This window comes from Typopeltis vanoorti, chromosome 14, assembly GCF_054136105.1.
Source record: "Typopeltis vanoorti isolate ZY-2024b chromosome 14, IOZ_Tvanoo_1.0, whole genome shotgun sequence".
NCBI lineage: Eukaryota > Metazoa > Arthropoda > Arachnida > Uropygi > Thelyphonidae > Typopeltis > Typopeltis vanoorti.
In genome coordinates this window covers 74,726,452-74,740,815 of record NC_143562.1, presented here as the reverse complement: position 1 = coordinate 74,740,815, position 14,364 = coordinate 74,726,452, and the positions used below count along the sequence as shown (strand labels likewise).

General features: G+C 35.3%; 1 protein-coding gene across 1 annotated transcript in view; it reads right to left on the bottom strand.

Annotated features, from left to right (window-relative positions):
• Positions 1-14,364, bottom strand: part of Rich (Guanine nucleotide exchange factor subunit Rich) — a 456,640-nt gene that overhangs the window by 115,723 nt on the left and 326,553 nt on the right. The window contains exon 26 of the mRNA XM_090404468.1: positions 7,426-7,462. Within this exon, the coding sequence (XP_090260594.1) occupies positions 7,426-7,462 (37 nt within the window). The remainder of the gene's footprint in view (positions 1-7,425; positions 7,463-14,364) is intronic.

Sequence of the window (14,364 nt, the reverse complement as noted above, 5' to 3'; positions counted from 1 at the left end):
TATCTTTTAATTATGTGTGTTCACCTGGCTGATATGTCTCTTACCAAGGATGAAAAACCCAAGTTTCCAAGAGAAAAAACTGCCATCTCTGTGTGAGCTGAGCTCCGAGGTGACAGTTTTTCCATTCCTCTAACACAACTTCTAGGGATGACCCCTTGTTATCTCCTGTTCAATCATATACTGAAAAATTTCAGCAGCTATTTTAAAATTCCTTTAATAACTTTTATGCTTCTATTATATTCTCTCTTTTCTATCAACTCAACTTTCAACCCATCTGCATAGGGAGCATTCCACAGACCAAAACTGCCACCCCTCTGAATCCTTTCCAACATTTCTACATCCCCCAAGATATCCAGACAATTAATCTGATCAGTAGTATGAAATGTGGTTATATCAAAGCCTTGCAAGAGCTTTATCTTTTTTCTTACCTTTTTTTGTTTTCTTAAATATTTATCCCACACACGAGAGGTACAAGAACCTATAGCACATCAGTGCCATTTGTATGGCACTGATGTGCCATACACTTATCACTTATCCATACACTGTTGTATGGATAAAGAAGAAATCTATTGAGAAAGAAGAAATCTATTGCCATTTTTCTAAAAGAGCTAGAGGCTGAAGTTGTTGAGAAACACATTATGAGGAAAGCTGTTCCAGAAGACACAGGTAGATGAAATAAATGAGGAAGAAGAGAAGAGAAGCAGGTTCAATATCTACTGAAAATGGATGTTGGGCAGCTGTGCTCTTGTTTACAGGCCCAACAGTAAGTGAAAGAATAATATTTACCAATTCATTGGAGCACTGACAATGGAAGTACCTGTAGAAGAAAAGAACTGAAACTACATCTGTGAGATAGAAGTTGAAGTGAACCTGTGCGGGAAAGGTCATCTATGAGCCAATCCTCTGGACATCAACAAGAATTTTTAGAGAGGTTTTAGGTACATTACCCCAAATGAGTGAGCAGTATTCTAAGGATGGGCAGATTTGGGATTTATATAGGATTTATATAGGGTATGTATAATCTACTTGATTTTAGTATCAAACTAAAATCAAGCAGATTATACATTAATATCATGTATCCATTTTTGTTATAGGCAGATATAGAAACTTTTAAAGTTTAAAAATTTACCTGAGAGTTTATGATAATATAATGTTTAATACTGAATTACCTTGGACAGAAAAGAATACCTAGTTTTTTAGAGCTGCAGAAGCTCTTGATGTGATATAAATTAAAGATACCAAGAAATTATATACTTGGTTTAATCCTTTATCCAGGTGTAAGCAAACAAAGTTTGTGCCTGAAGTATTGCTTACACTTGGATAAAGGATTAAACCAAGTATGTAATTTTTTGGTATCTTTAATTTATAGTATAATCAAGTGGAAAAACTTTCAACAACTTGATGTGATATGTTTCTGCTAGAAGAGGGCAGAGGTAAATATCAGTCCAAGGAGAGAAAGAGGACAGGTGACAGAACAGAGCCCTAAGGTGCTCTGCATTTGTGGCAAAGATTGAAGAGGTGATGTCCCTCATGACATGCAATTAACCAGAGGGAAAACTGGCTATCCAGTTACAGGGGGTGACAGGTAGAGTGAAAGAAGGCAGTTTGTAAATTAGACCTCAATGGCAAACACCATCAGAAGCCCTAGAAATGTCAAAGGCAATCAGCACACATTTCTCTGAACCTTTCCATAGCATGTGTCCAGTGGTGAATGACATAGGCTAAGAGATCAGTCATGGATGTGGATTAGCAGAATCCATACTGGTAGTTACTGATTACCTGGTGAGCTTCTAGGTAGTGAAGAAGTTGATATCAAAGACTTTTGATATCTTGCTCCATTATTTTGAAGAGGACTGAGGTGATCAGCAGTTGGTTGGTAGGCTTTTAGCTGCATTTTCTGGAATGAGTTGGATATATGCTTGCTATGTGATGAGTTAAGTGACAGCTGAGTATAGCAGATTGAAGAGATGACAGAGGACAGGTGTTAGATCTAGAACACAACATTTGAGTACAATAGGAGAGATGCTATCAGGACCAGAAAGACTTTGCTGTGTCTAGGTAATCTAATATTCTTCTTATGTCTTTTAGAAAAAACAACCCATGGGGCATATAATAAGTACGTAACCTGGCTTTGTAGAAACCTGATTAATGCCATGAAGATAGAGCCGTTAATCCTAATTGAAAAGTCTGTATGTCTGTAAACTGCATATATTTATTGGCAAGTTTATCTGTGTTATGGAAGAAAAAGCAAACCCTGTCACCTCTCATGAGCTGAAACTAGCTAACTTATCTTGAAAGGATCTGACAAAGGTTCTTTGTGTTTTGGATAGATTCAAACCAGGTCTTTTCATCACAAGAGCATTGTAATGATACAATTATGGAAGATTAGTTGTTAACAGCCTAGCATAAGTTCTCCATTGGTTTAAAATGTTTGTTTTGCAGGAGGAACACCTAAAATTTTCCGGTGGGACACCATAGCACTGCTGTATGAAATCTACTAACATATTTCATTGTAAGCCAACATAAATATTCCTTTATATTCTAGATGGAAACAGAATCCATTTATTTCAAAACAAGATATCTTAGTTGTTCAAGTTACACTATAGAAACTCATTTACAAGAAGGGCCATACTTTTGTTTTTAAAGCACAAGGTTCTGAAAAAAAAAATTATCCTTTCCCAATTTCAGAGAGAAATTGGGAAAGGATATGTGACAGGACAGTGCCAGTATTGGTCACACAAAAGTGCACATATTGTCTTGTTATTTTATTTTTCCACAGGAAGCTGAAAATTCTGAAAGGTTGACTACTGATTAAGTCCAGACATTTAAACAGGTTGCCGGCAACATGTGGAAGAATAACAAAAATATAATTCACATACCTAAACCAGTAGATGATTTCAGGAGAAGTAGTGTTTTTATACAGGAATATAATTTTTTTTATGTTTGCAAAATGTCTAAGAAATCTAAGAAAGCATTATCAAATTAAAGTCTAATCTTAAGATTCGGGTTTATACCAAATGTCAAGCTATACACAATCATCAATCTTACTATGAAGAATTTTCAACAATTTTACAATAAGAGTAAAAAATTATTAAATTCTTTACTCACATATAAAATGCATGACAAGCACACCAAAACAAATCAGTGAATAATGTAAAATGATTCACTGCCTGCTAAGAACCCTTAATCTTCAAAAATGCAATTGGTAATCTCAACTTCACTCAAGTGATGTAAAGTTGGAGACCTCCCTTTTAATGCCTTAGATAATTTGTAGAGTATACAGGTTATTTCCCTTATTGAGGCTCTTTCCACAAACAAGTAGAAAGCACCTTCATGGATTTATCTATTCTCCTTCTTTAGCTAATTACTGTATGTATTGTTTTAGGTGTTAACTTGGACTTATCTTCTTACAGCACAGCTGACTCTTACTATACTAAACACCACCATAATAAATTTGTGCACCATAGCAAACTACTGATAATCCCCGACCAATGATCAATGGATATAATGCTATATACTAAACAAAATTCAAGCAAACTATTCACTATAACAAGCTACTCCTGTGGTACCTAGTTTGCTATAGTCAGAGCAGATTATATTATTCAGATATAACAGTATTTAAAACACTTTAATTCAAACATAATAGTCATTATAATAAATTGAATACAATATTCGTTACACACATAATATGCTTGTGTTTATTTATATTTGTAACATACTCTGCAAGCCTTGATTTGTGCTTATCCTCTAGCTTACTGGGTTTTTTTTTTTTTATTAAGTATAATAGTGAAGCAGACAACGCTGATGAAAGGCTGTCAAAATATGAATATCAGTGAGATTGTTAAAGAAAGTAGTGGTGGAAGCTAAGGAGAATAATGTGGTCATCTTGAGAGAAACAGCATAAAGAATCTTTCACAGGACAAAGTGTAAGCTGAATGAGGGAAAAGAAAGGAATGTATAACAAAGTAAGAGAGGAGAGTAAGAAGGAAATTTTGTATGGTGATTTGATGACTAGAGGAGTCATCAAATGAGAGAGAGGGAATTCTCAATGAGAGCATGACAAAATTATGTTTCCCAAGTGTGAAGATTAAGGATCTTTGGGACGTTGTCAAGAAGCAAACAGGTAAAGTGAAAGATTATTGTTTTGGCTGGTAGAAATGATTTAATAAAAGGATGATGTAGACGAGATAGAATTTGAAGAGTATAGTATTTTCGAGGACAGAGAGAACAGGATGAGTGGAAGGATTCTGTTGATGATAGCAAATGAAATGCAATCAAAATGAGCAGATGGTCAACAGCATGATAGAGATGTGGAAGGTAGTGCATTTGAAGCTATCAAATGTAAAAAAAAAGGTCAACAGAACAAAATATCTTTTGCTGCTGTAGGGTAAGGAAAGTAGGGAAGATGAGGATGAAATTCATCGGCAGAATGAGTGCAGGTTGAGCAATTATTATGGGGACACATAGATTAGAGGGTGGAAAGATCATATGAAGGAAAGAAAATGAAATTTATAACATACATCAAGAGATAATTACTTGAAAAAACATATAATGGAGGAGACTCTTGGTCTGAAATACAGGATCTAGTGTTAGTAAATCCTTCACTCCCAAACATCGTTATTAGCATCAGAGGGTATGTCCATAATGAAGTAGCCGCTGCCTCCAAATGAGAAACATGGTTGTGCAGGTTTGACTAAGGATTGCCAAACATGTAGAATTTTCATTTCAGAATGGATATATATTGACCTACTAGGCACATGATCATGTTACAAGCTTAGGATGTAACATGAAGTAGTGGTATAATCATCTGCAAAGGAAAGTTGAAATTCTTGGGAAATGGTCAAAGGAAGCAGAATCAGACTGTACTCTGAGTTAGGATGATAAATCTGTCAGAAGTTAGATGGATGAGTAACATCATCAAGCAGAAACAAAAAAGAAAATGTTGTGGAAGACATATAAGGAGAAAATGATCAGCAACCTCATGAGTGAAAAGTATGGTAAGGAAGGCAAAATCAGATTGAGAGAAAATTACCTAACACCAAAAGAAATCCCAGAGTTCTTTTGGTACATGGCAAGTGACTATGAAAACAAGTTAATGAATGCAGATGGTAGAGAGGTGACAAAAGAAGATTAAATAGTTGAGTTAATGAATGATTACTTTGCAAGGTATAACATCAACATCAAGATGAAATTACTGCAGTGACAGATGTCATGGAAATGAGATGGAATAGAGACGAAACAGAGGTGCTTAGGATATCGTAGAATAATGCAAATATAGCTATGGGATTATATGGCATGTCGATCTATATATTAAAATAATGTGCAAGAGAATTGCAGTGCCTCTAACCAGAATGTTTAAGTCTCAGCAATGATAAGATCCATCATCATCATCAAATTCCTGCCATGTACCCTCAAGGGGTGTACAGGATATGATAGTACTACATGAAAAATTTACATCATTACTAACTTCCTATCTACAATTTTCCTCCAAATCAGTCTGTTACTTGTCAAGACTCCAACATTATCATATCTTATATTTCTAACTTCTAAGGTGCTTTTATCATATCAGTCCACCTATATCTTGGTCTTCCTCTGGGTCGTTTTCCTGCCAACGTGGCAGAGAACACTTGTTTTGCAAAATGATGATAAGATCCTGAAGCTCCAATAGTAGAGGTAGCAAATTATAAACTGATCAGTAACTTAAGAATGGTAATAAAGATAATGGAAAAGTTGGCTAAAGATAAAATTCATGTGTGGATAAAAATATGATATTCTATGGGGATAGTACGGATTTGTGAAGTCATGTCTTAGTAATTTACTCATTCTTGTATAAGAGAGTAACGGATGAACTGGATAAAGGGAATAGCAAAATGATGATGACACTGATGAACTTTGCAGAGGAAGGGTGGAAAAATATGAGTGTCAGTGAGATTGCTGAGGAAAGTACTTGGACTACAGACTGACAACATGAGAAAAGGATAATGGGTGCCAGTTTAATGTGGACAAGTGTAGGGCTATGTACGCTGACTGAAAAGATTACAAAATTACACTTATGAAAATGAACTCCAGGAAGGTGAAGTTTAGTTGGCATACTGCAAAAGTGGCCAAAGTATCTCAATGAATTAGTTGGTTATTGAAGAACACACAGTGATGAGAAGGGATAAGGAAGTTATCATCCCTCTTTGGTATTTGTCCATCAGCCACCTTCATGTTCACATTAGCTGTTAACTAAATTGGAGCAAATGGAAATAGATATGAAGCTGATAATATGGATATGAGAGAGACTGATAGATAGATACCAGAGAGTAGCATATGAAGGAGTAGAAATCAGAAGGCAGGTGACTAGTAGTGTGCCACAGAGCAATGTACTTGAGCTACTATTTAATTTGTATATTGATAAAGGAAATGATTTGAAGGGGATTGTCCAATTTTGCCAATGATGCAAAATTGGACAGAGTAAAAGTTAATGAATTGAGGTTTCCATGCTGTGACATGTCCACAGTGATTTATCAGGCAAGAATCATATATAAAATATTAGAGTAATAGTTAATCAAGATGATGAAGACATCTTGCAGAATGAATTTAACAGACTGACAATATGAGTAAAGGTTAATGGGTGCCAGTTTAATGTGGACAAAGGAACACCGTTAAAATATGCATGCCATAAAAAAAAAAATGTGGAAAAGTGTAGGATCATGCATTTTGGGTGAAAAGATTACACTAATGAAACTGGAATACAGAAAACTGATGAGCCTAAGGATTTTCAGGTGATAGTGGACAGCGGGGAGTTCAAGTTCAGTGGGCATACTGCAAAAGTCACTCATCAGATTAGATGGTTATTGATGAATATTATCTCTCTATTATCTCTCTTTATAATGCTTTGATGCCATCTGGATTACTGTTATCAGATCTGGTTGCCTAGGTTTCCTGGGTTTTAAAGATTCAGAGAAGAGTGACCAAAATAGTGATGGTCTGCAGAATGTGTCCTATGAGGGAAGACGGAAAGTTTGTGGGGTGTAGAAAAGTTTGATAGGCAGAAAAGAGAGGGTATAACAGAAATGTATAAGTTGCTAAAAGAATAACATAGAATTGATGCAGAGGAAATTTTTTAGTATATGACTAGAATGAGAGGGAGAGAAAGAACAAGGAAGTGCAGTTCATCCCTGGAAATTGAGAAGCACATGGTTAGCAAGGGTAGACTAAATTTTTTGCATGGAAAGCAGTCAAAGAGTAGAATAGGTTGCAGAATCTTGCAAGTGCTTTATCAGTGAGCAAGCAAGGAGAAGTATGGTAGATACATGATTTAGTGTGGATCTATCATGAGCCTTTAGACTCCATGGAGATGATTATATAATAATAACAACACTGAAGTAATACATAAAACAGAATACATCAAAAGTTATTTAATTACATCTACAAACTTACCTATTGCTTTTAAAAACCTCACTAAATCATTGGAAAGCTATAAAACAAAAGCCATTATAAAAATATGGCACTGCGAATTGCAAACAACAGAGAATAAGCAATGAATAAAATTAACTTTTCTTATAAAACTTGCAGAAAATAGCTGTTACAATAATCAAAAACACTGATAGTATAAGATATAATTTAGTTTCTGTTACTCCTTATAGTAACTTATTCAATGTTTAAATAAAATATTTATAATCAAAGAGAAGAAATAGGTAACATTTTCACATGACACATACTAATAATATCTACACATATATACTATTCACAATAAACTAGATGATCTTTGTGATTCTAAACATTATTAAACTGTATTGTGAAAATTTATCAATAATATAATTAAACACTAAATATGACTCAAAAGAGTGAAGGTAAAATTTAATCTGAAAGTTATATATAGAGTTTCTATCAAGACCCATACTAAATCCAAATCCAGACTTGTACTGTACTAGATTTATTCAGAAGTATAACATCATCTACTTAAAGCAAAGAGCTAAGATTAAAATTCACTATAAGAAATACCAAAGTAAAAAAAAAAAAAAAAAAAAAATTATTTGAGTGCACAACTACTTTTGTCTTCTTACAAACTTCACTGGGTGCATAACATGAAAAAAGAAATACAAATATATACATTACAAGAGAATCAACTATAAATTAACTTGTTTCTCTTGTAATGTATATTTTTGTATTTCTTTTTTCACGTTATGTACCCAATGAAGTTTTGTAAGAAGACAAAAGTAGTTGTGTGCTCAAATAATAAATACAGGTAACCCTCGTATAACGCGGTTGTTAGGTTCCATAGAAATTCCGCATTATATAAATCGCGTTATGCTAGACTCAGATCACATAGAAAAGTAGGGTTATGGTCCGAAATCGTTTTTTTTTTTAATTATATAAACAACAATGACATATCCAATAAAAATATATTTTTATTTAATTTAGGGGTAATTCATGTAAGTTAAGAAAACATACAAACTATGAAACAAATATATAGTATAAAATTATAAAAGTTACAAATTGTACGTAAACTTCACTGCACATCATCATCATCAAATTCCTGCCATGTACCCACAAGGGGTGTACAGGATATGATAGTACTACATGAAAAAAATTACATCATTAATTTCCTATCTACAATTTTCCTCCAAATCAGTCTGTTACTTGTCAAGACTCCAACATTATCAGATCTTATATTTCTATTGTCAGAAGCACTTTGTACCGTATCAATCCACCTATATCTTGGTCATCCTCTGGGTCATTTTGCTGCCAACCTGGCAGAGAACACTTGTTTTGCTAATCTTTCCTCGCCCATTCTGTTTACGTGACCATACCACCTGAGATTAGCTCTGCTAACGCATTCATGGATGCTGACAATGTCAAGTTCTTTCCTAATATCCTCGTTTTTAATATGATACTGCCATTCATGTCATCTGTTCACACCTCTAATCTTTCTCAGGACTCTCATATCTGTGGTCTCTAGTCTTTGGTCAAGTGTTTTACTTCTGACCCAGCTCTCAGATCCATAGGTTAAAACTAGTTTGAACACTGTCTTATATACAGCTAATTTAGTGTTCCAATTAATTTCTTTCTTATTCCATATGAATTTATTCAATTGACTGCGTACCATACCAGCTTTGTTGATTCTGTTGTCTATTTCCATATTTAATTTACCATTTTCAGTAAAAATCATGCCTAAGTAGCTGAAATGTTTTCTTTGTTCCACAGGTTCCCCGTTCACAACACAGTTGACATTTTCAACAATTCTACCTATTTTCATTGTCTTCGTCTTTTTAATGCTGACCTTCATACCATATCTATTACAACAGTTATTCAATTTAGTCAGAGAATCTTGCAAACTTGTAGCGGATTTATTTAGAAGTATAACATCGTCCACATAAAGCAAAGAGCTGACATTAACATCTCCAATTCTGATATCATGTTTAATACCACTTTCCTTGATAATGTGATCCATATAGATAATGAATAACAGAGGGGATAATGTACATCCTTGTCTCACACCAGATTTAACATTAAACCATCTTCCTGTACTTCCTTCAATTCTAACTGCTGACTTACAACTCAAATACAGACTAAGCATTGCTTGATATAATGCCCCATTGACACCATATAACTGTAGTGTGTTGAATAGCTTCTCTCTTGGCACCTTGTCATATGCCTTTTCCAGATCGACAAAACTTAAATACAGATCTTTGTTATATTCCCATGCTTTCTCAACTATTTGTCGTAAAGTGAAGATCTGATCCTGACAGCTTCTATTTGGCCTGAATCCAGCTTGTTCTTCACCAAGCTTTTTTTCCACAATTCTTCTCAACTGTTTCTGAAGTATACATAGATCTTGCCAGGAACACTCATAGAGAAATACCTCTTTAATTCTCACATTCAGTTTTATTTCCCTTTTTATATATGGGTACTATGAGAGCTCTACTCCAATCATCGGGAATTCGTCCCTCTGAACTATGCAGTGCAGCCACTGTATGACTTTTATACCACCATACTTCAGCATTTCTGATCGAATATCATCTACTCCTGCTGCCTTTCCACATTTCAAGCCTTTGATGGCTTTTTCTACTTCTAGTATGGATATGTATTCCTGACTGCATGCCTGGTCAGTGTTTTTTTACCACTGTGCTGTCATCACTGCTTGTTTCATTTAGCAGTTTTTCAAAGTAATTACTCCATACTTCAAGGATATCTTTTTCTCCCGTTTTCATGTCACCTTTATCATCTCTAATTCCTTTTACAGCACTCTTTCCTCCATTCTTAAGCTTCTTCAACAACCTCCAGAATATTTTGCCACCTTCTTGATATTTATTTTCTATACTCTTGCCAAAGTCCTCCCATGACTTTTGTTTAGCTAGTTTTACACAGTGTTTAGCATTCTTGCAAACTTCACTGCACATAATGCTTAAATGTTTTAGGCAAAATAAAATAAAGTGCATATTTTAATCTTTCATAGCAGGAGGATGTGAGGATCTGTTAATAAATATTGATTTTGTCGTATAATCAGCTGATGCATTACTACAAAACAGCAGAGTAATTCTATCTTTGGAAACTTTGAAGCCAGGAGCTGATCGTTCATTTTTTGAAACATCGGTCCATTTTTTGCATTTTTCCCTCCGAATATAACCTGGATTCATCCAGATTGAACACCTAGTCTGCACTATAAATGTTTATAAACTTTGAGAGCTTTTTGTTTAATAAGATTTCAATAAAGACAATCCAAAGGAATCTTCTTTTGAGTGCAATCTTCTATCCAAATCATTAGAGATTTTTCCATTTTTCCAATTAGAATATTGCATACACAAGCAACACATTTTGCACTTATCATTGATCCAGCAATAACACTTTCTCAGATTTTATGTTCATTTTGCTTGATTGTTCGAATTGTTGATTCATTTAAATTCAGGTTTTGTAAAAACTCCTGGTTTTTCTCCATTTTTCAACCGATCCATGATTTTAAATTTTTCCTTCAAGAGAAATAAATTTTCTTTTCAATGTTGGTTTTTCCCTTTCGTTGCAGTTTGTGGCCATTACTATAAAAATATTTTTTACGTAAAAAAAAGGATTACATATTAATTATGTATGTAACTCACTAGAAAATAAAGTGCTCAGCTTGAGATTAACACACTTATGGTTTTTAATGCTCTTTCCTGGCAGAAAATGAAGACAATTTTCAACAAAAAACACTTTATACAGTAAACAATTGATGTACATGCGTGATAAAGGGTATTTCCCCTTTATATAAATGCATGATATACATGGGCGATACAGGCAGACACAAATATAATGAAGATAAAATTTGATTTTCAAGTCGTGCGGTGAAAAACATATGAAAAGATAAAAGGTTACTACAATCTGTAAACCACATTGTACAAATACCACGTTATATGAGGATTATCTTTAGTATTTTTTTATTTTCTAGAAATCCATAATCAAATATCTTTAAATAAATTAGTGTTTTTTAAAAATCTAAAAAACGTTGTGCAATCTGTCTGAGTGTATAGTGCTTGGCCAGTAAGTAAAAATGTCATTCCTCTCTCGTGTGAAGTGCAAGTACTCCACCAGAATATGACTAACACAGAGACAGGTGTTGCATTTCTTACACATAAGTGGGTCATCAGCTCTCAGTAAATAAAAATGTATGTGAGATGACTGAACTATGCAGAGCCTAGCAAGAACTATTTGCTCTCTTCTGTACGTTGACTAGACTGCTGAAGCTTAATTTGAGGTTTGATCTCATATACAATTTGTTTGTCAGTGCTTCCTACCAGGAGTATTTCTATTCGAATCCATCCTCCAATAGGGCTAAGATCAATTTCAATGCTAGTAAAAACCCAGTTCTGTCTTATTTCTCATAAAAAAGAACCATTTTTTTTTCAGTATTATTTTTGATAACACTCGAATTTCCAGACAAGATGAGATTTCTCTTCTTGGAATTACCCTGACATTAAGCCTCTCCTAGCATAAGCACATCACAACCATTGCATCCTCAGCTTCTGAAAAATTAGGATTTTTCTCTTTCACTCAAGACATCACTTCATCTCTGAACAGCAGTTAACTTTATACAAATCACAAATCTGCCCAGCAATTGAATACTGCTCTCACGTTTGGAGTTGGGCTCCTAAAAGCTCCCTCAAAATGATTGACTCAGTAGAGAACAGAGCTAATAGATTAATAAATGACCCATCTCTTACCAACTCACTACCCCCCCACTTCCACACAGACGTTTGGTCTTTGCAAATATTTCAATGGCAAATGTTCATCTGAAATAGCATCAATAAATCCTCCACTCAACACTAAGGCATTAGAACACATCCTTTCAGAGTACACCTTGAAATCCCCACAGAACAAGTTTCTTTTCCTCTTCCTCCATCCCTGCTATGTTGTACTGTGGAACAGTCCTTCCCCTGATGTATTTCCCAAGGAATACAATATACAGGCTTTTAAATCAAATGTAAAAACAAGTTTCTCCTTTCCCAACCCACTAACCATATACAGTACTAATATACAGGGTGGCCATAATAACTTTCCACATTGGAGGCATCTGTAGCTAAAAGCAATAAACACAATGAGACCAAGTAAAGGGGATAAAAATCCCTTATTGTTTTTCAGCCAGTATGCGAAACTAAGATCGAAAACTACGATCTAAACGTTTCATGCCGACGAACTGTCAGTGGATCCAAGCGTATGAGGGAGCTTGCTCCACCTTTGCATCGAGTTGCCTTGGTGTGGCACTACCAAGTGGTCACTTACGCTTGGATCTGCCGACAGTTCATCAGCATGAAACGTTTAGATCGTAGTTTTCGATCTTAGTTTTGCATACTGCTGAAAAACAATAAGGGATTTTTATCCCCTTTACTTATCAACCTCGTCAGAAAAAATAGCCGTTTGGCTTTTCATCTTAGTTATAATATGTTATAGTGGCACACCTTTCTGGCATTTGTATAGCGAAGGTATGTAAGTTCTTTTCACTTAAACTTTGATATTATCTAAGTCTAGCTACTCACTGATGAGACCTCAAAAAAGGTTGAAACCGGTCTGGGTAGTGACCTCTCCTCATAATGTAAAGCAGTTCTACAACTCCTAGGAGCTGTGTGTTTTTACATTATGAAAAAATATCAAGGATAGTGAGGGAGCTTGCTCCACCTTTGCATCGAGCTGCCTTGGTGTGGCACTACCAAGTGGTCACTTACGCTTGGATCTGCCAACAGTTCGTCGGCATGAAACATTTAGATCGTAGTTTTCGATCTTAGTTTCGCATACTGGCTGAAAAACAATAAGGGATTTTTATCCCCTTTACTTATCAACCTCGCGAGAAAAAATAGCCGTTTGGCTTTTCATCTTAGTTATAGAATGAGACCAAATTTTATATTGAGACTTTTGAAGGCATGGAGAGATGAATTCCACGAAAAAAAGATTTAGTACTAAAAGTCACCAATAGTGGAAATTTTGGCGCTGGCGGAGCCGAAAGCAGTCAAATATTTGCAGTAAACACAGGTAAAAAGGATTATGCAAATTTTACTGTGCGTATGTGATAGCAGCGCCACCAATTCCACTTAAAAAGTGACTGGGAACGTTCAGGCAGTTATTCGAATGACTGATGAATTGTGCTTAATATGTATCCTGCCTTGCCTCAGCATGCTTTACTTGTTAAGTTGTTTTACCTTAAACAGTGCAATGCTGTAGCTGCCCTTAGGGAATTTAGAAGGCTTCATAACCAGCATACAGGTCCTATGTCAGTTGTAGCACTGAGAGCTATGATTAAGAAGTTTGAAGAAACTGGATCACTAGGAGTTAGACCTGGCAGAGGACGGAAAGCAGTGCAAGAAGAGACAGTAAAAACGTTGCTACTATGGTGTTCGACGACACAGGGACCAGTACTGATCCAAGTGCTCGTGCCATAGCTTGCGAACTTGATATGACTTATGGTACAGTCTGGAAAATCTTACGGAAAATGCTTCACTTCTATTCGTATAAGTTCGGTCATGTGCAAGCACTAACTACTGCAGATTACGATAAGTGCATGACCTTCGAGCTAACATTTCTTGCCCGAATGAACGTCGACAATGACTTACCTTGGAGAATATTGTGGGGTGATGAAGCTCATTTTTATCTAAATGAGTCGGTCAACACTCACAACTGCAGAATTTGGGCATCCGAACATCCCCGAGCGATCTTGCAAGTACCACTGCATTCTCCAAAAGTAACCATGTGGTGTAGCTTCACAGCAGATTTCATAATAGGACCATACTTTTTTGAGCGTATTACCCCTACAGGTCCTGTAACCTGTTCCATTACTGGAGAGATTTATCGACAAATGCTGGAAAATTTTGTCATTCCTGTATTGCAGCAAAGACAATGTTTGGACTCCATAAT